Below are 20,313 nucleotides of genomic sequence, written 5' to 3'. Positions count from 1 at the left end.
GGGCCCGGCCCGGGGAGCCCCGCCCGGACGGGAAGGGATGGTCTGGGACGCGGGGTTCGCTACCCCTGGTTCTTGACAGGCAGCGTGGATGTGGCCGCCTTTCCCCGGGCCTGACCGCCCGCACCGCACGGATGAGGCCGAGGTGTCACGGCCCGGCGGCAGCGCAGGTTCCAGGTGCTCTGCCGTGGGGATTTACACTTGGCAGAGGCTGAACGCCGAGCCCCTTCCTAACACAGGCGTCCCGTGGTCTCTACAAATCCGAGATGAGACCGTCCACCAACACCGCTGGTGCGCCGCTCCCAGCGCTTGCCGTGGGCTATTTTAAGATATGCTGCCCTAAATCCACAGGCCTATAAAGCAGAAATGACTCACAGATTTTAAGGGGAAATGCTACCAGAAAGGCAAGTTTCATGGTTACTGAATCATCACATTTTTTGTGTTGTGTCTTCTCCAGGTTCTTTAAGCTGTGCCTGGACTTCTCTGTGGGGATAGGCCCTCATGTGCACACAGGTCTGCAGAACGCTTCAGCACGAGGAAACTCTTCAGGATTTGAGGTGCATTCCTTCAGTTCTAAGGAGCACAACTTTGTGCTGCAAGATGTTCTCCTATTGTAAGATTACCTTTGATTTCTTGTCTGTAGTGGGATCTGTACCAATGTAGATCTCACACTTCAGAGTATATAAACTGTTAAGATTATTTTTATCATCACTGTGTTTTCATTCATTTAATTGAAAATGTAAAAAAATCAGCTTTTCATTACCAGGTTATTAATATCTCTGATCTCATGCAGGTGTTTGTTTTGCCAATCTGTTTTGACTTGGGAATGAGGGTGGATTTAGGGAACACAGATACCAGCTTTAAAGAATAAGTGTATAAGTTTACTATAGTGCAAAGCAGTAAAGAATTACAAAAAAACAGTGGCTTATGGAAGGATACACTTAGCAATGCATCTAACCGTTACTACAAAGAAAGTCTTATAGTGATTAAGAGAGAGATACATCACCATTTACCCTATAATACTTTAGCATCATCCAGACCGTACTTCAGCTGGGGAGGCCCCAGTCATAGGTGAAGGTCTGGAGAACCTCTTCCCGGTAACTGGGAATTCCTACGCAGTGTGTCCACTTGCAGGGAAGGCCTCCATCTTTGCTGTGAGAGGGTCCAGCTTATGTAGTATTAAGCAAGCTTACATCACTCAATTTGTGCAGAAAACAATCTGGCTTTATTCTCTCCTTAGTTTTCCCCTGTAGCCTGGCCAGGGCCCAGGGCCAAATCAAGGAGTCAGTTTGAACCAACTACTATCAAATGCCCCCTGGCCTTGAGTAGTCTCTAAATACAGAACTGTGGCTACATTTATATCTCAAATATGAACCAGCAGCAACCATGTGAGGCCTACTGCTTTCATGGCCTTGACTGGAAAAAAGGCACATTTAAAACCATATAGACATTACCTACTATTAATAATATGCTGTGCTAACAAACATAAATGTCTACTCCTAAAGCATTATTAAGGATTATATAGCATCTTGGTTAATAAGCAGATATATGGCTAAATACAACACCAGGCTAAATATAATATCAGATTGGAAAATTCAGCTATGGGTCATGTCCAGCTCAAGGGTACCCCCAGCACTACAGTCTTTGACTTAAAGAAAAATACTTAGTTGCATGTATTTGTAAAAGATGAGAGTTTTGTACTGAAGCTCACAGTATGCAAGTGCCTCTCCTTTGAGGATGACTGAGCTGCACTGTGAATCTTTTCAACATTCCAAATTATTACTGTGTAAATGAAAGGTTTGAGTTCTAGACCAGACTCACTTCTACAGATCTGGAAGCACAAGCTCACCAATGAGTCTTTCTAAGCAGCTTCAGTGTGACGCTGTTTGGAAGTATTGTCACAGTTTCAACTCAATCCTTATTCCTACTGAGTACAACATTAGTGTTAGTTTTAATTTTGCCTTCACTCAATTCATATCTCAATACAATGGAAATTCCAACCTACATACCAGAGGCAAGTAGCTTCTGCAAACACACAGAGGGACACAGGCACGAGTGGACAGGGCGTTCCTCTCCCAGTGCTGGTCTGACACAAAACAGTTGATCTGACGATCCTGGAGAGCCCAGCAAAGTCACGTCAGAGGAGCTCCACACAGGCATGTTCAAGCATCCACACACAGCTGCTTCTTTGAATGGTGCTCTCCCAGAGAAAGGTCATTTTCTGTGGGAGAACACAATAACTCTTCCTAACATATCATAGGACAGAAACAATCCAAATGGGAGTTTTATAGCATCTCCTGACTTTCTTTTTTTGTTGTTGTTTTTTAATTACTTTGAAAATGCCAGTTACTAGAAAGATTCTTCATCCTTTTTATCTCTAAAAACAAGGTATCAATTACCTTGTAGAACCCTGTAGAGTAATAACATGACTGGACAACCAGTTCTGATAAAAACTTGCTTATGAAACAGCACTTGCTTGTAATGCCTTGTAAGATAGGGCAGTTGTGAGTGAGGGTTTAATGGTATAAACAGAAATCAATGGGACTGAAACCATCATTGACAAATCCCTGCTGAACTATGTAATAGATTTCATTTAAATTTCAATAGACAACTGATGCATCTTCTGAGAAAAAAATTCCGTCCTTAAATGCTGTGTAACTAACTCAGAAGTTAGCAATTTGGTGGGAGTAGGAAGGGAGAAGAGGTGGGAGTGGAGAACAAGACAGAGAACAGTATATTGCAACTGTGTAAGTTCGTGGCTGAACGAAGAAGGGCAATAAAAATCAACAGAGATGTTCTTCATGCAGAGCAATGGAGTAGTCTTCCATTTTTCAGCATGGAAGAAGGAATAATGTGGGGGGGACATGGTAGTGCTCTGTGAAATCATGAGTGGCATGGAGAAGGTGGATGGGGATGGACTGTTCAGTCTCTCTTAACATGAGGCCAGTGAAGCTAGTATGAATGAGGTCATAAAATTAATAATAATAAAACAGACCTGCAGGACTCTTGTCAAAGGACGTTGCTGATGCAAAAAGTTTGCAAATTCAAGTCCTTGGGGGAGAGCATCATTGAGTAACTAAAGAGACAAAGACATCAGGCTTAGGAAATGTACTGAGCTGAAAACAGCTAGAGGCAGGGAGAGTGTTCATTTGAAGTTTGCCCAGCCCCTGCACATTTCTAGGCATCTGCTGCTAACTGCGTTTGGAAAACAGGCAACTGAGCTCAGTGGACCATTGATCTGAACCACCGTGGCTGTTCTTATGTGCAGTGTAATCAATCAAAGCATCCCTCGGTGAGTCAGTTGCCTCCATTCACTAGGGAGTTTCAAAAGCTCAAATGACTCATAAAATAATTTGGCTTCTACTTACAAATCAGAATTTGTAGATACCTAATTTTGAAGAATATCTTTTCACATGGTATAGCCAACCGAGATACACAAAATAATGATTAGAGGAGAGTAATCCACAATTAAGTCTTCCTGGCTTATTAAGACCTTCCTAGGTCAAGGCAAGAAAATAAAATCTCTCATCAAAATCAGAAAAGAAAATCTTCCATCATATTATCATATTAATAAGTTAATTTTTTTCTTATCTAATATTTTGTCTGTTGCACAATTAACTGTCATGCTTATCAGCATATCTTCCTTTTCATTAAGGCTTTACTTAAAAAACTCCAAAGCTTCAGTCCTTCCCTACTGGTATTGCTACTATGTAAAAATTTCTGAAGTGACAGAGAAACTTGGGTGATTTGTGCAGATCAAAATACAGAAAATAACTCCACTGTATGTGAAGATTCTTCCCCTAAAAATAACAGCAGTGTTTTGTTGTTCCTATAGCTATGGCTCACTGACTTTTTTCTTAGAAATATATCTAACACATAAGAATAATTCAAAAGAACAGGAAAGAACAAACAACAAAAATAAGTAGGTTTTGAAAATACAGTTGGGAGATCTTTGACTACCTTATGTGACTAGTAGCTCTGCTTTCTTATTACACTGCAAAGAACAAAACAGAAAATGGATGGGTATTTTTACCTTTTGCTAATAAGTAACTTGTGTCCAAGAAATGGAAAACTCAAAGTGGATTTGACACATTGTCTAAGTAGCACGTTCTTAACATCACTACATTATTCCCGTTCTAGTCTTCCCTACCACTCCTGGAAAAATGTCAAGTGTTATTTAAAGTCATTTTTATGATACAAATAAAAGGAATGCAGAGAAGCAGTATTTTACTTGATTACAGTTCCTGCACAGCATTTGCACTATTAAGAAGCACTATAATTTTTCACGTGCTGTACTATGTTTCCTTACAGTAAACAGAGCCAGCGTTTACTCTGTCCTCAGAAGACCTCAAGAAAGCATTTTAACGGCTTATTCAAGCAACATCGACAGACACAGAGGATTGTTTATGCAGCTGGTAAGCAGCGGTGTGTCCTTCCGTGGCGTCTGCAGGGCAGGCAGGTCTCCTCGGCAGAGCACCTGCAGGTGCATTTTAAAACCTGAGGACGTTAAAATACTGTTTCAGGTGAGTGGGTTTTGGATTTTTTTCTGCAAACAGTAAACACGGTGCTGCTGCCCTGCCACGACACCTCTAAACATACGGCCGCTCTTCCTTAAGTCCCTTTGACCCTTCGGGGCCACATGGTGATCCCAGGGAGAAGACTGCCTATGGAAACTATCAGAGAATACAGAATATGCCGAGTTGGAAGGGCACAAGGATCACCGAGTCTAACCCTTAGCCCTGCATAAGACCATCCCCAAGAGTCACACCAGGCGCCTGAGGGTACCGTCGAAACGCTTCTTGAACCCTGTCAGGCTTGGCGCTGTGACCACTTCCCTGGGGAGCCTGCTCCAGCGCCTAACCACCCTCTGGGTGAAGAAACCGCTGCACGATCACAGTTTTACGTCCATTTAAATGCTTCAAAAGCCTGCAGTCGAGCCGCCTACATGGCGATTTTGCTGCGCTCTGGAGCGGGCGCTGCCCCGGAGCAGCCCCGAGAGGAGAGCGCGGGTTCCGGGGCTGGGATGGCAGCCGGGCCTCGGCCTCGGCTTCCCGGACCAGACATGGCCGCGGGCCCGGCCCTCGGACTACAAGTCCCAGGAGCGAGCGGGAGGGCGCGGCCGCCGCCCGAGCGGGGTATGAGGCGGCGGGGCGGCCGGGAGCGCGGCGGGCGGAGCTGGCGCTGCCCTGGGGTGACCCCTTCGGGGGGCTGTGCGGGGCCTGTGCCTGTGCCCGCCGGGAGGTAATGGGGGTCGGGGGGCGCTGCTTTCAAACACCCGCCATTAGGCCGAGCAGGGCCGCGGTAAACAAAACACAGCGCGGGCTGGGAGGTTCCGCCGCCGGGGCTAGGTGGCGGTGGCGTCAGGGTTTTGGAAGGGGGCAGCTTCTCGGCGCTTTTTCGTAAAACAGGTGTTTCAGAAGGCTTTTGTAAAGGAGCGGCGCCGCTCTCTGCTCCGTCGTACTGCTGTGGTGTCCGGGGCTGTGTTGTGCTTATGTGTCTGTCGGGCTGCATGCGGTGTGCGGTGGCGGAAAAAGCTTCTTCCAGGACAAGCTGGTTGTGTTGGAAGTTGCATTGGCAATTACAGTGTCCAGAGGGGGACAGCGAGGATGGTGAAGGGCCTTGAGGGGAAGCCGTATGAGGAGCAGCTGAGGTCGCTCGGTGTGTTCAGATTGAGGGGAGACCACATTGCAGTCACAACTTCCTCGTGAGGGGAAGAGGAGGGGCAGGGATTGATCTCTTTTGTGCCGTGACCAGCGACGGGAGCCGAGGGAATGGCCTGAAGCTGTGTCAGGGGAGGTTTAGGTTGGATATTAGAAAAAGGCTCTTCACCCAGAGGGTGGTTGGGCGCTGAAACAGACTCCCCAGGGAAGTGGCCACAGCACGAAGCCGGACAGAGTTCAGGAAGTGTTTGGGCAACGCTCTTGCGTTCATCGGGGGATTCTTGGGGCTATCCTGTGCAGAGCCAGGAGTTGGACTCGATCCTTATGGGTCCCTTCCAACTCAGAGTATTCTGTGATTCAGTGATTCTGTGTTTCAGCTTATTTACCAGATTGAATGGCACCTGGGAGGTTCTCGGTTCAATTCAACTTCAGACATACCAACTTTTGTTACCTTTCGCTTTTAAGGGCAAAATACACCTTCTTATTTAAACAGTGAGGAAGCTGAGACATTATTGACAGTCAGCCTTTCTCCCTGCAGTTTTGTCGAGACAGATTTTTTTTTTTCTTCTGGAAAAAAAAAGAAAAAGAAAAAACCACCCTATTTTCATGACTTTAGTAGCTAAGCTGTGGTTTGCCATCCTGGAAAAGAAATAAGAATATAAATTAACTTTTAAGCTTGTGCCAGAGATGCCATGAGAGTTAGTACCTTTATTTCCCTGTCGTGTTGGCACTATGGTTTTAGCCAAGTCAGTGGCTTTCTAAATAAATTTTTGACAGCTTGAAGGAAAGTGGTTTTCTCATTTCTTTCACATAGCCTTATGATAAAGTTAATGCAGCATGCAAAAATGACCTTTTGTAAAGGTCAGTCCTCTGAGCACTTGAAAGATCTGACAGTTGAATTCAATAAGGCAGAAAATAAATAGTTATTCAGATGGATAGGGCTTGGACACTAAATGGCATTCATAAATCTGAAGGGGGAAGAAGGATGAAAGATTACTTTGTAAAGTCCCACTTTGCATATCATTTAGATAAATGTGCAAGTATCTTGTATATATATAAAAAGGTTTAAATATCTTGTATTTGTTAACTTATAGAGAAGGAATATCTTTTGTAAGCCATGACCAGGATGACTTGCATCTGCAGCCTTCTACAGGCAGATGTTGTTGTGTGCAAGTAATGAAACCTGTGCTTTTTTGACAGACACTCCATGCTGCCCCGCCATGTGCAGAGGCTGGGCAGAGACTGGATCACCCACTGGAATGGCTCCCAGATCCTTGCCTTGAACAGCCCAGTTTCCAGCTGTATGAGATGGGCCGGACACTTTCCTCCCTGGGCCTCCTTTCCACTTCCTATCCCGGCTGATTTCTCAGCAAGCTGGAGACTCCCTCCATTTCTTGGACCTTGGAGGCAATTTCAGAACTCTAACTGGCATCTTGATAACTACACACAAAGTTGTTGCTTTCACCTACCGAACCCCAGTATGAAATCTGAGGGAGAGGAACCATTGACAAAGAAGAGAAGACTCAGTGGCCAGCGTGATACTTCAACTCCTGAAGAAGAAACAAACTTCTCTAATGAAAAGGAAGCATCATGTCGTTCTGTAGCACAGAATGAAGAAAAACATAGCAGCAAGAAAGGTAAAAGATGCTTTTTGCTTATTTTCTTTGTTTATTTGTAATGCTAAATACACCTACGGAGTTTTTAGCAATATTACCTGCTTCTTTTTAGTTACTGTTTTTCTTGGCACCCCCTCTCGTGAAAACATCTGTCTTGAAAATGTTCCAGTTTTGAAATGCTATTTAGTCTGTAAACCTGTATTTTGTGCTGTCAAACAGTCTACTAGAACCAGGTTGACTGCATTTGGCAGTAGAACACTGTCAGTTAGATGAGGGATTGCCCAGCCTGGGGAGTCCTGAGCTTGGTTCAAAGAACTCTCAGGTATCTGCTACCTGATCAAGGCTGTTAACTTGGGAACTCTGTAAAAGCAGAAAGATTTGGCTGCCTTGCTCTAGGGCTGAGCTGGGCTGGCAGTTGTGTGGCTTCATTCCTTGTCCTCTACCTGGGCTCATGAGCCCTGCTGGACCTGAATTGGTTTCTTTCCAGACCAGTTGGGTTACCTGTGACCTAGATAACCGAGAATGAATGGACTGAGATTTAATGGGGTTTGCTTCCAGCGTGATTGTGTGACTTTGTGTTTACAGTTGTATTCTGCCACCGGCATGTTGGCAAGTTTTGTGTCAGACCATGTCTGGCAGAGCAAGCAAGTGCATTTATCCAGATTAATACAGTAAGAAGTGCAGAATTGTCTCCCCAGCTCAGTAGCAGACTTTAATGAAACTTCAGTGTCTGTGTTACCTTATTGCAGATACAACCCTCTACATAGCATTCAAATATTTTACTGAGTTTTGTGTATATTAAGTTTTGTCTACTGTAGAGCAAAGAGAGGGACACAGACAAAATTGTGGCCCTCTTGTATAAATCACTTCCTTAGCAAAATAAACTGGAAGGTGTATTACAGCTGAAAAGGGAACAGATGCTATCAGCATCCCAAAGGGAATTTTCTACACAAATATCCATAAGGCTTAGAAACATCATATCTATCTTTAGCAGCTGAAGGAACGGAGTTTGCTTTGTGCCTAAATTGCTGAGTCCTCTCTTAACCCTCCTTTATCTGAGAGCATGATTAGCATTGTGTTCCTTTCTGGTTACCTTTGGTTCACATATTGTAAGATGATGGTAATTAAAGGTGCCTGCTGAGGAGCAGTGGGGCTTCTCTCCCACAGTAGAAACGGTACTTAAAGCCTTGCTGCATTCATTGCAAACACTAGATAAAGTCCTGAATAATATAAGCACAGTGATGAGATTTACTGCCCAGATAGGGCAGATGGTAACAGCTATAGCTGCAGTCTGCCACTGGTTGGTATCACGGGTAACTGGACCTTAGCTTGCTCTCACATGAGTTCAGCTATAAAGGCTGAAAGGCATCTCTGTTCATGAGTTTTGTAAGGGGAGAAACACATATTTTAAAAAGTAATTGGATGCTTAATGATGGGTGGGTATGTTATAAATTTTCATATCATGATACTGTTAATAAGTATGAAATTAGAAATGGCAGAAAGGCAAAGTAAGCCTTTTCAGAAGTTCTTGGTAATTCTGAGGCTTGTTAATTTTTTAATTTCCTAACCTCACTGAGGAAGATTGGGTGAATTATTTGTTTTGGGACCCCTGTAGTGGACCCTGTTGCAGCTTATGGCTGAAGTTTACAGACTACAGAGGCTAGAGGTGAGTGATTGATTGATTGATTGCTAAGCCTTTGTTAGTCATGGATAGAGGGATCAACAAGATGCCCATATGCTGCTCCAAAGAGTGTATCCTGGACTGACATACACTGTCTCTGCTGAGGAGGTAGGGGTAGAAGGCAGCATAAGTCTCTCAGCAGACTGGATTTGGCTTACCAGTTTGACAGCCCTTCTACAGGGAACAGGGGAGTCTTACCTGACTGCAACAATCTCCTTAGAAAAGGGCCAGTTCCCCAGTTGCAAAGCAGTTGAAATCCAGGGCATAGAATGGTTTTGTGCTGTATTTTGGGCTTGGGGTTTTTTGTTTGTTTGATTTTTTTTTTTCTGATGCTTATATAAAATTCATCTTAAACAGAAGGTCTAAATCACTGCTCATCGAATAAGCTTTTAGAATTGCTTAAGCAATTTGAAAGACAAATTCAACAGAATGATTTCTAAGAGCATTAAGAAGTCATATGGTCCATTACATAACTTTTTTTCTGCTTCATGTTCTTTTAACAGGAACCATCAAAAGACACTGGGAATATTTCTGTCAGCAGAGTAGAACAATGAAAATCTCTGAAAACAAAGAATCTGACCAAAGCAATAAAGAAAGTGAGGCAGCATTTGACTTTACGGTCATGTCCTACAATATTCTCTCACAGAATTTGTTGGAAGACAACTCTCACCTGTACAAACACTGCAGGCAGCGATTGTTATTTTGGACATACAGATTTCCCAACATTCTACAAGAAATCAAACAGCTGGATGCAGATGTGAGTAGAAAATGAGCATGTGGATATTTTTTAAGAACTGATAAACTGGAGTAGCAAATTCTCCTTATATCGGGGTCTGGAAGAACACTTTGCTTTGGGTTTGGTTAGTTTGGTTTTTGTTGGTTGGTTGGAGTTTTTTGTTTGGTTTTGAGGTCACATTACTCATTGTTAGTCTTAATCAGGAAGTCAAGTCAATAAACTTTTTGCTTCAGACCAGCAAAAGTTCAGTGATAGAATCCAATCTGTTTGTGCTAGAAAACAGTACTGAAAAAAAAGTAGTTGTACTAGGGAAACCATAGAAAAACAGCCTTGTACCATTTGAGAAATGCAGTTATGTTGCTCTGTAGCCAGGATTCTGGAAATAAAAGTCCCCTTCACACTCTTCATTTCTTCCTAATAAATTTATACATACTGCATGTATATATCTTTACAATGACATACCTTAGAGGGCTTTCTGCGAGGAGTATCAGGCAGAGGGACTTTGGAGAGGATCTGCCTGGTGCTGTTAGTGACAGCAAGACAATTCTCCAGGAGGGATGGGTTGGAGCTGAAGCCAGTCACTCCAACCAAGAGCAGTGCAGTTCAGGGTACTTGCTAAAGTCTGCAGAGCCATCCAGCACAGCACTGGGGTAAAGAGGTGATGCCTGGTACTGCATGAACTAGTCGTGGTGAGCAGCTGCTCTCAGAACATGGTAGGTGCAGGTGCACTTTCCACAGAGAAATTTCTTGCTAAAGCACATAGGTTTTTAACCAATTCATTGGTTTGAACTGTAACCTGAAAGTGAAGCAAAGACTTCAGAATGTTGCTTGAGATTTGACTCTCCCTTGGGACCTTGAATGAAGAACTCGTGTCAGCTGGGCAAGTGGAATCTGTTGCTGCAGTTCAGCAAACAGGGGTTACTTGCTACCCTTTGGGAACTTAGTCCTTCATCACAGTCCCAAGGTGGTTGTAAATCTGTGTCTTACTGCGGTGTGCAGGGAGAAGGCTCAGAACCCTTCTAATAGAATACTTTGAGGTGGATCTTTGGTTCAGGTTCTTGTAATATGGAAGCTGCTTGTCAGATCTGTAGTGTGCCACTGGCTTCTTCATCCAAGCACTCTAACACTTAGCCCTCCCCTAAACTGCTGAGAATGTATCAGCAGGTCATTATTTTGATTAAATTTAATCTCACATCTGAAAACATACGTCTGAGAAAGGGTGGGGGGACTTGGAGTCTTCTTCATCATTTTAAGGAGCATTTTCTATAGGGGAGTTAATCCTATTGTGGGATTATGGAGTCAAAAAGCTTCTGATTTATTTATTTTAATACCTATTCAGGCTGGCCAATAGCCAACAAGATACACTATGGTAATATTTTGATGTACTTAATAATATATTTTAATTGTAAACTTTTGCCTTAGGTGCTTTGTTTACAAGAAGTCCAAGAAGACCACTATAGAACAGAAATCAAGTCAAGTTTGGAATCCCTAGGTATGATGAAACTCTTAGGACCAATACATTGTCTTCCCCCCTGCCCCAGTAGTATTTTCCTCAAAAAAACCTTTCTTAGATTATAGAATCAAGTCTCGTGCCATTACATGCACCCCCTTCTATAAATTCATCAAGTGCTCTCTTGAAACTACCTTAGTGTTTTTTTACCAGCATTCCAGTTGGATAGCTTTTCAAGGGCATGTTTCTCTGGCTTGATACCTTCCAAATATCAGCACTACATTTTATCCATGGTCAGTGTATATCCATTGGTTTCCATACTAGTGCTGTCAGTCAGTCTAAACAGCACTGTCTTGACACTCTCCCTCATGCAAATTTATGGAAGGAATGTGTTGCTAAGGGTTTGATTCCATGGTGGTTTAAACTGATCTAAATCTTTTGGGCCCTGCACCACGTTCTGTTCCCAGGGCCCTGCTGTCATCCTGGTACTGGTTCTTGTCTGATACCAAGAGGAGCCAGGGAAGGAGCTTCACTGGACTGATACTTTTTCCTTTCTCCGTTAGTTGAGGTAGTCTAGCTCCCAGAACTGATGGTTTGCAAAGAAGGCAGAGGAATGGCAGTACTGATTTAAATCACAGCACTGTAAGGGAAGTGAGCTTCCCACTACTATACATGAGGCCCTGGAGCTTGATTTGGCTATTCCCTCCCTACCTCTCAGGGCACGTCCTGCCCCTTCTCCTGGGCTAGTTCTGGCACTCACTAGACTTCTACCCCAGTGAAATCCACCAGTCCAGCAGAATACTATCTAGACTGATTTTATTTTTCTGGTGGCTTACTGAGTTAGCAGTAAGTGCCACAACAAGTGGCAGGATCAACATGGCCTGAAGCTGGGAGAGGGGAGTGGGAATCCTCTGTTCCAGCACTGGTGTGAACTCAGAGGTCAACTTGCCCCACTTCACTGAGGTTGTATTTCGTGAATTCATATGGTACAAGCGGGACAGAGAGGTATTTCAAAAGGGCAAAAAACTAGACATCGGTTCAAGATTTAATTATTTTCCTTACATAGATAAGATCTCATTTATATCTACGTTTCATCTCTACATAAAGTGAAGAAATTGGCAAATATTTTTAGGTGGACTTGTTTGAATTCCAGTGCTGTCATTTGACAAGTGTCTCAGTTTCCCTGTTGAAAGCTTGCCACTTGCTGCTAACTGGATAATTACATAATTTTGTAAATGTGTTTGAGACCTTTCTTCTAGGAATCATTTCAGACATTGATTTATGACTTAGAGTGATTAAGGCTTTTGACTGGAATGCTTCACTGGTATTATTCCTAAACCATTCTGGTAACATGGAAAAATCTTCAATACACAAGTCCACTTTTATGTGACTTGGGGGTTTTTTTGTTGTTTTGGTTTGAGGTTTTTTTCCACATGAGGAGAGAAGAACATGGCTGGTATTTTAAAGTACGTAGATGCTTATACTTCACAAAAGTATTAGACCAGGCATCTTGTCCTGTCTCAGTTTAGATAGGACAGAAAGACTTTTGTGTTCATTTTTTTATGTGAACCTCACATGGGCTTTGGTACTTCAGACTGAGTGTTGGCTGTTGTGAGAAAAGTAGCATGAGGTTTTTCTAATTGTTTTGTTTTAATATCGTTATTTATGCTATGATATTTTACATTTTTAATTGCCTTTCTTGCAGGGTATCACTGTGAGTATAAAATGAGGACAGGCAGAAAACCTGATGGCTGTGCTATTTGCTTCAAGACTTCCAAATTTAGCCTGATTTCATCAAACCCTGTGGAATTCTTTCGCCGTGATATTCCACTCTTGGACAGGGACAACGTTGGACTGGTGTTGCTTTTGCAGCCTAGATTTCACTGTAAAACTAATGCTGCAATCTGTGTTGCCAATACACATCTGCTGTACAACCCCAGGCGAGGGGACATCAAACTGACCCAGCTGGCGATGCTCCTGGCAGAGATCGCGAGTGTTGCCCCTCGGAAGGACGGTTCCTTCTGCCCAATTATCATCTGTGGTGACTTCAATTCTGTTCCTGGTTCTCCATTGTACAGATTTATAAGGGAAGGAAAGTTAAATTATGAAGGACTCGCTATAGGGAAGGTAGGCTCTGCTTCTCACTTCTCACAAAAAAAAGAAAAAGGTTAAGAGGAGAAATATTTGAGTGGTGTTAGCATGCAGTATCTGTGATGATTTCCATTGCAGTGCCTATCTCAGTGCCCTCTACACAGCCTTCAAAGCAAAAGTGACTGTGGAGTGACTTAAATAAGCTTGGGTGTATTAACTGTGCCTTACGAAATATTGTTTCCACTTCCAGTATTCTGAAAGGCAAAACTCAGCAACAGTTGTTCAGGGAAATGTAGTTATCCACAGAATGATGGTATCACTATGTTTAAGTGTCCCAGTCTTTGAGTGGGATAAAATAACTACTTAATCAAATACCTGCTGTGGACTCCATGGGAGGATGACTCTTCCTTTAGATAAACTTGGTGTCTAGAATGATTGTAAAAGCAGAAATGCAATTAGATGCTGAACCTCAACTGTTTTGTGTTAAATGATGTCTTGTTGTGAGGTCTTGTATCTAGCTGTTGGATGTGTCACATGCTATTTATCAGCAACTGGAATACATACAATGAGAAAACACAACAAAAAAATACCCCCCTGGTGTTTGCTAGTGGGGAGTTGTTTCAAACCCCTCTTTGACTTGACTTGCTCCCAGAAGAATAAGCATCCTGAAGCTAAAGTAAGTGTCAGCTAGGGAGCTCTGTATGCTCAGCTAGTCCTGTTGCGTTGCTAAAAGTCTTCTTGAGTAGTCTCATTGTCACAAGAACTATCTGGAAAAATTGTGCAGCTGCAAAGAACTTACAAAGCATAAACAAAGGAGATGTACATAAAGGGTGGTATTTTTACAAGGATTTGGCAAGCCTTTATAAAAAAAATTATTCTGAGGGGCTGGGTCTTTTTTTTTTCTTAAAACTTTAAACTTTACAAAAAATGTTCACTTACTTCAGGTTTGTTTGGGGTTCTTTATTTCTTAAATAAGATTTCTGTTTAAAAAGAAGCTCATGTTGTCTTTCTCAGGTCTCTGGACAAGAACAGTTTCCAAGGGGACAAAGAATCTTATCTATCCCTATTTGGCCAAAAAAATTAGGTATTTCACAAAACTGTGTATATGAAATAAAACGGCAACAAAAAGAAGAAAATGCAGGTCAGTTTCTGGGTTGACAAATTTTGTGAACCTTTGAATCATTCGGGTAGCACTGAAAGCCAGATGTTCTCTTCTGGTGGGGAAAAAGCAGTGGGTCTTGAGCTTGCAAAACTTATTTGGGCTCACTGGAGTGTAAAGGGATTTATTCACATAAACATTTGCAAAGTTGAACTTTTAGAAGATAATAGTTATAAATTGCCATTCAGAACTTGGTGCATAATATTTAAACTCCTGTGTTTGCATCATGAAAGCCAGTTGTGCTGTGGTTGGGAAGAGAGAGATGAAGGAACGCAGCACATGTACATAGTGTGAACCTACATTCTGCTGCAGTGTTTATGTATTATAGTGTTGGCACTTTATGGAGCAATTGGGAAAAGCAAGTGATTCCTTGTTGGGTATTGCTATATTTTTCATCCACCATTTTTTTCTTTGACAGAAAAAACAATTTTAAATGAATGGGACATAATTTGAAAAGAGTCTTTAGAGGGAATTTTACTAATGGAACAGAAGAATTCAATCCAGTCTTGTGAATTGTATCTTTCCTGCTGCAAAAAATAAGTGTACTTACAGATACTTTTTTCTGTAGCTTTTCTGTATGTAGCTCTTCAATATTAGTCACAACTATATCCTATTTTTAAATGTAAATTGAATGTATTTTTATTTTGCAGGAGAAAAATTGGAAGCAGCAAAACTGGACAACACTCAGGAGATCGTAGTAGCATCTGAAAAGTACGTGTTAGGGAAAAATATGGAAACCCTTGGCTGCTTCCTTGGGAGTTGGTTTTGGTTTTAGACCAAACTTGTGTTTGATTCTGGTTGTGGATACAAGATGCTCACTCAACCCAGTTCATATATGAGTTGTCGCTTTCATATAAGCTGCTTTCTTGGATATTTCTACATGTGTGAGGGAGAGATTGCTGAATGAGAGCACATGAATGCTTACAAGTGTATGTGGAGGTGAAAGCTACCTATAATTAAAGTGTCAGTTAAGCCTGTTTGGATAAGCTCTTAGGTATTTGTCTTTTATCTGCCTTGAAAATACTGCCTGAATTTTGCCTTCAGAGGTTTAGGCCACTCACACACAAGGCTATGGGATTGCTTACATGAGAAAAACACTAGTTTGCATATCCAGATAATTCATTTTGTTTGTAACCAGGAACTATTTGGTATTTCTTCATTGCTTATTCCTCGTAGGACACACAAGAAAATAAAATTATTCTGTTTGATTCCTCTTTAGGATGTCTTCAAAATTGCGGCACCATTTTAAATTGTCTTCAGTCTATTCTCATTACCTTCCTGAAACTGGGGTGCCAGAAGTAACAACTTGTCATTCCCGAAGTGCTGTCACTGTGGATTATATTTTCTATTCTGCGGCAAAGGATGATACTGCTGCCCAGCCAGGTAAAGGAACCATCTTCTCATTATTTTCCACAAATGCTAAATGAGACTAAGAGAAACGTAGTGATGATTCAATCCGTGTGAAGCACTTCAGAGGTTCGTGGTAGTGCTTTCAGTGCCAGCTGCTCCCTGAGAATGCTGGCCTTGTCAGCTCACCACAGGTGAACCTGTAGTGCCACACGGGGCAAAATGTTTTACCGAACTCAGCATCTCTGTAGTTGTCATCTCATCATGGAGACAAGACCTGAGGGTACAGAAAAGCAGCAATGTAAGTAGCACCTGAAACATACTGCTGTCAGTAGCTCAGGCCAGACCTACAACAAAGCATTATTTCCAATCATCTAATCAACAAAATGCTAAGCAGCAATTTATGATGTGCATTAAAACTGATAAAAAACCCTGTTTCTTGGCAGTTTACTTTTCAGCTTGTCTTGATGTCATTTCTGTCAAGTGACAGACTCTGTGGCCTTTGCTCTGAGCTTGGTCCCTGGCACGTGCCCAGTTGTCCCTCTCTGGTTTGCAGTTGCAGCTAAAACTCACCAGATGGTGCAAGAAAGTCACAGTATCTCTGCGGGAATTTCATGATGGGAAACACAGTCACAGTGTTTATCTGTCCTTTACTGTGTTTGTACTCGTACCGTGGGTACTTCTGAGCAGTGTGCTTCCCATGCCCTCATTAGTTCTGTGTTTTATGCCATCGACAGAGGTCATTCCACAGTGCAGTGCTATCAGATAAATGGTTCTGCAGAACTCGGAGCAATGAAAGCTGGATTCTATTCCTGCTCCCACTGTAGATTGCAAATGATTTTTATATATTAACATTGTTTTCGGTATGTGAAATGAAAATACCACCTTTGTCTCTCATACCTGATTGTTAAAATTCATTGAGTCAGTTCACAAAAGTCTCATTTGTCATAACATGCACAGTAAATGCTGTATTAATGTAAAATAGCAAATACAAAAGCTTCAACTGAAAAACAGATATGAGAAGTGTTTAAATGACTTCTGTATGTCATGTGATTTAACAGAGTGCTGTGTGATTTCAGAGTGCATTTCTGCACAAAATTTAATCCTAATTCACCTGCTTACGTGTTTTGTTGCACCATCATTGTCCCAGAAGAGATACAACGCTTTTTTCTTTCTGCACTTGTTTTTCAAATAGAGTCTTCTCCCCACATCAGAGTACAGAATGAATTTTCCAAGTAGTTTAAACTGGTATAGTTTTAAATCACTAGTTCTAAGTAATGGTCTAGATTTTCAGTTTTTTAATGGGCCTCTGTATTAAAAGTTGCCACAGTCTGAACAAGTGAATATTAAAATGTGGTCTGGGTTGACTGATTGTTGTTGGGGTTTTTTTAAGGGGCTTTTTTGAAAAGTTTTTATGCTTTAATCTGTCATGCTTAGCCAAGTAGTTGGTTTGGTATTCAGGATTTGCACATAATCAGGGTTCAGTATCTACCCGAGTCCTGCAGGGCACGATTTTGCTGGTTCCAGAGTGTTCTGAGCTGACATTAATCACTGCACAGACCAAGCTCTGTGGCAACAAATTGCCCCTTTGTAGACATGCAGGTGCTGCCTCAGATGATAAATTTGTCTCAAGACCCATGTGGATGTGTGCTCTGGAGCTGCCAAGACATCTTTGCAGTGATAAAGCTGTTCTTTAGAGCAGCAGTTGGCAGCTGCTGGGTTGTTAGAGGGCTGGAAAGCTGGCAGATGGCAAAGGATGAAAGCTGTTGGAACTATCTGAGGAGTTTAGCAGTTGCCGGATAGTCCTTTAAAGTATGTTTTATGGTAAGCTAGCACCAGGCTCAGCCAGGAAGTTCTGAAATTGCTGATCACTTTCATGCAGAAAGTACTTCTGTCAAAAGTTACAGCTGCTGTTTGTGCTGGTTCTGAAGGCGCTCAGCTTGACTCAGTATCACCTCTGTGCTCCGAAGGCCATAGCTAGGGTTGCTGAATAATTGTCTTACTACATAGCTTAAGAAGTCTAAAAGTTTGACACATCATGCAAGGATCTCAGTGGAATTTCTCGATTGCTCTTTGCTGATGGGCGAATTGTGCCTGACAAATTTAGTGGCCTTCCCTGGCAGGGTTACAGCAGTTGTGGATAAGGGAAGAGCAACTGACACCATCTACCCGGACTTGTGCAAAGCATTTTACACAGTCCAGCAAGACAGCTGGAGAGGTGGATTTGATGGGTGAGCCACACTGAGCATTGGTGGGAAACAAACAGTTGGAATCAATGGCTCGATGTCCAAGTGGAGACCACTGATGAGTGGCACTCCTCAGGGATCAGTACTGGGACTGTTGCCATCTAACACCTTTGTCAGCAACATGGACAGTGGGATCTGGTGCACCCTCAGCAGGTTTGCTGATGACACCAAGCTGTGTGGTGCAGTCAAAAGGCTGGAAGAAGGGATGTCATCCAGAACAACATTGACAGGCTTGAGGTGGGCCCCTGCAAACCTCAGGGAGTTCAGCAAGGTCCTACCCCTGGGTCAGGAGAACTTTAGTATGAGGGTGGGGTTGAATAAATGGATTGAGAGCAGCTCAGAGGAGAAGGACTTGGGGGTGCTGGTTGATGAGAAACTCAGCACAGTCCTGCAGTGTGCTCTTGCATCCAGAAAGCCAACCCTGTCCTGGGATGCATCAAAAGCAGCATGGTCAGTGGGTCGAGGGAGGTAATTGTCCCCCTCCACTCTCATGAGACTCCACCTGGAATGCTGTGTCCAGCTCTGTGACCCCCAGCATAAAGAGGATGTGGACCTGTTGAAGTGAGTCCAGAGGAAGCCATGAAGATGATCAGTGAGCTGTAGAACCTCTCCTGTGAAGACAGGCTGCGAGAGTCGGGGTTGTTCAGCCAGGAGAAGAGAAGGCTCTGCAGAGGGACATTGTACAAGGGCAGTTAGTGATAGGACACAGTGGAATGGCTTTAAACTGAAGGAGAGTAGGTTCAGATTAGATACTAGGAAGAAATTCTTTACAGTGAGGTGGTGAAACACAGGAACAGGTTGCTCAGAGAAGTTGTGGCTGCCCCATCCCTGGAAGTGTTCAAGGCCAGATTGAAAGGAGCTCTAAGTAACCTGGTCCAGTGGAAAGTGTCCCTGCCTATGGATAGGGTTGATAGGGAACGAGATGATCTCTAAGGTCCTTTCCAACCCAAATCACTCTGTATAATTTTGTAATAAGGACAAGGTTGTGAGTCACCTTCCCCTCTTGCATGAGCAATATGGTGTTTCCTCTGGAGAGCAGGTGTTCCTTGGGCAATTACAGAAGTAGGTAGCAGGAAATAATGGAGGAAGATCCCTTTCTTATGATGAACAGTTAGAAAGGGAAATGCTATAGGACTTTCATCTTTATGAGTAAGAATTTCTGTATGACCTGACTGCTGGAGAACTGTGTGCTTGAGAATACAGAAATAAAATGTCATGTGAATCAGTAACTTGAAAAAGATAATTAACTTTGCAAGGGTCAGGTCTGTTTGCAATGCTGTTGTGCTAAAGTATAGGACTGGATTATGTGAGGCTTTTTTCAGGAGAGTTACAATGAACAAATAAATCCCTTTTCTTTTTTACCTCAATTTATCTCTCCACAAAATAGTGTCCTTCTGAATACTGGGAGCTCTACTAATTATAAGCTCTACTGTGAAAGTCATAGTAAACAAGAAGAATTTCTGAACTTAGTGGTGATCTTGCATGGAACAATAATAATTCAGATTATTGCTGCCATACTGTTTTCCTTTATCTACATCTGTATAATGTATGATAATTAGCCCAGACTGATGAACATTTCCTTTTGTTGTGTTTTGTTTGTTTTAACCAGGAGCAGAGGATTCTTTTCATGGAGGTCTGAAACTTCTTGGCAGGCTGGCACTTCTAACAGAGAAAGATCTCTGGACTGTTAATGGTCTTCCCAATGAAAATAACTCTTCTGACCACCTGCCACTGCTAGCAGAGTTCAGGCTTATTGAACGGTAATACCCAAAGGACTTTTTGTTTAGGTAAAGTTACCTTCACCTTCTCTCTTCATGGGATGATTATTTTTTTTTTTTTAAAGATTAATTCAAGCACTGCTGGTCCGGTTTAAATAACTTTGCCTGCATGCAGATTTGTTAGTGTTGTGTAAAGTAGACTTTTTTAAGAGACTTTTTTTTTTTTTTTGAAATGTTTAAATTACTTTATGAAGTCTTTAAGGCAAAAAAGAAAAGATTTTACCTTAACTTTCTCTTTGATAAAGGAAAACATCCGTGTCAGACTCAAAATGGCATTATTTTTCATGGAGATGTTGTAAATGGTTTTTATTGTAAATCATAGTAAAAAGGACTGTTTTAAGAACTGTGTGATTCTTCAATCAAAGGGGAACGTGTTTGTGTGGCTGTGATTTTCTATAATGAGCTGAAAATAATGTCTTACTACAAAGGTGCTCTGGACACTTCTGTCTAAACATATCTGCAAAGGAATTTGCTTAGAGGGTAGTCAGGGCAGAGGCTGCAACACTGAACTTTCAAAGGAAGAAGACAGCTTTGCAGTAAGGCAAATATTTA

The 20,313-nt window shown here is 42.3% G+C and overlaps 1 protein-coding gene across 4 annotated transcripts; it reads left to right on the top strand.

The window, feature by feature from the left end:
- The first annotated feature begins 24 nt into the window (after nucleotides 1–24).
- ANGEL2 (angel homolog 2) lies at nucleotides 25–20,104 on the top strand. Of its 4 annotated transcripts, XM_050314683.1 has the most exons (11): nucleotides 25–174; nucleotides 455–554; nucleotides 4,309–4,520; nucleotides 6,858–7,294; nucleotides 9,458–9,711; nucleotides 11,113–11,182; nucleotides 12,846–13,267; nucleotides 14,246–14,372; nucleotides 15,041–15,101; nucleotides 15,610–15,773; nucleotides 19,593–20,104. In XM_050314683.1, exons 4-11 carry the CDS (start codon nucleotides 6,865–6,867, stop codon nucleotides 19,745–19,747), a joined length of 1,683 nt encoding a protein of 560 aa, XP_050170640.1. In that variant the 5' UTR covers nucleotides 25–174; nucleotides 455–554; nucleotides 4,309–4,520; nucleotides 6,858–6,864; the 3' UTR covers nucleotides 19,748–20,104. The 4 variants fall into 4 exon arrangements, with proteins under 4 accessions (XP_050170640.1, XP_050170642.1, XP_050170641.1 ...); XM_050314685.1 differs by lacking the exon at nucleotides 25–174 and having other exon boundaries at nucleotides 439–554; nucleotides 4,309–4,412; XM_050314684.1 differs by lacking the exons at nucleotides 25–174; nucleotides 455–554 and adding an exon at nucleotides 595–610.
- The last annotated feature ends 209 nt before the right edge of the window (nucleotides 20,105–20,313 follow it).

Source organism: Myiozetetes cayanensis, unplaced genomic scaffold, assembly GCF_022539395.1.
Source record: "Myiozetetes cayanensis isolate MyiCay16 unplaced genomic scaffold, myiCay2020 scf2-11, whole genome shotgun sequence".
Taxonomy (NCBI): domain Eukaryota; kingdom Metazoa; phylum Chordata; class Aves; order Passeriformes; family Tyrannidae; genus Myiozetetes; species Myiozetetes cayanensis.
Note: the sequence above shows the minus strand (reverse complement) of the source record. Positions and strands in the feature narration are given on the sequence as shown.

What these genes read in the sequence shown, in the direction of transcription:
- ANGEL2 (XM_050314683.1), top strand. Translation starts at nt 6,865, where the DNA reads ATGCTGCCCCGCCATGTGCAGAGGCTGGGCAGAGACTGGATCACCCAC. An exon ending in AAAACATAGCAGCAAGAAAG is followed by an intron (nt 7,295 to 9,457) that starts GTAAAAGATGCT and finishes TTCTTTTAACAG; the next exon opens with GAACCATCAAAAGACACTGG. An exon ending in ACAAAAAGAAGAAAATGCAG is followed by an intron (nt 14,373 to 15,040) that starts GTCAGTTTCTGG and finishes TTTATTTTGCAG; the next exon opens with GAGAAAAATTGGAAGCAGCA.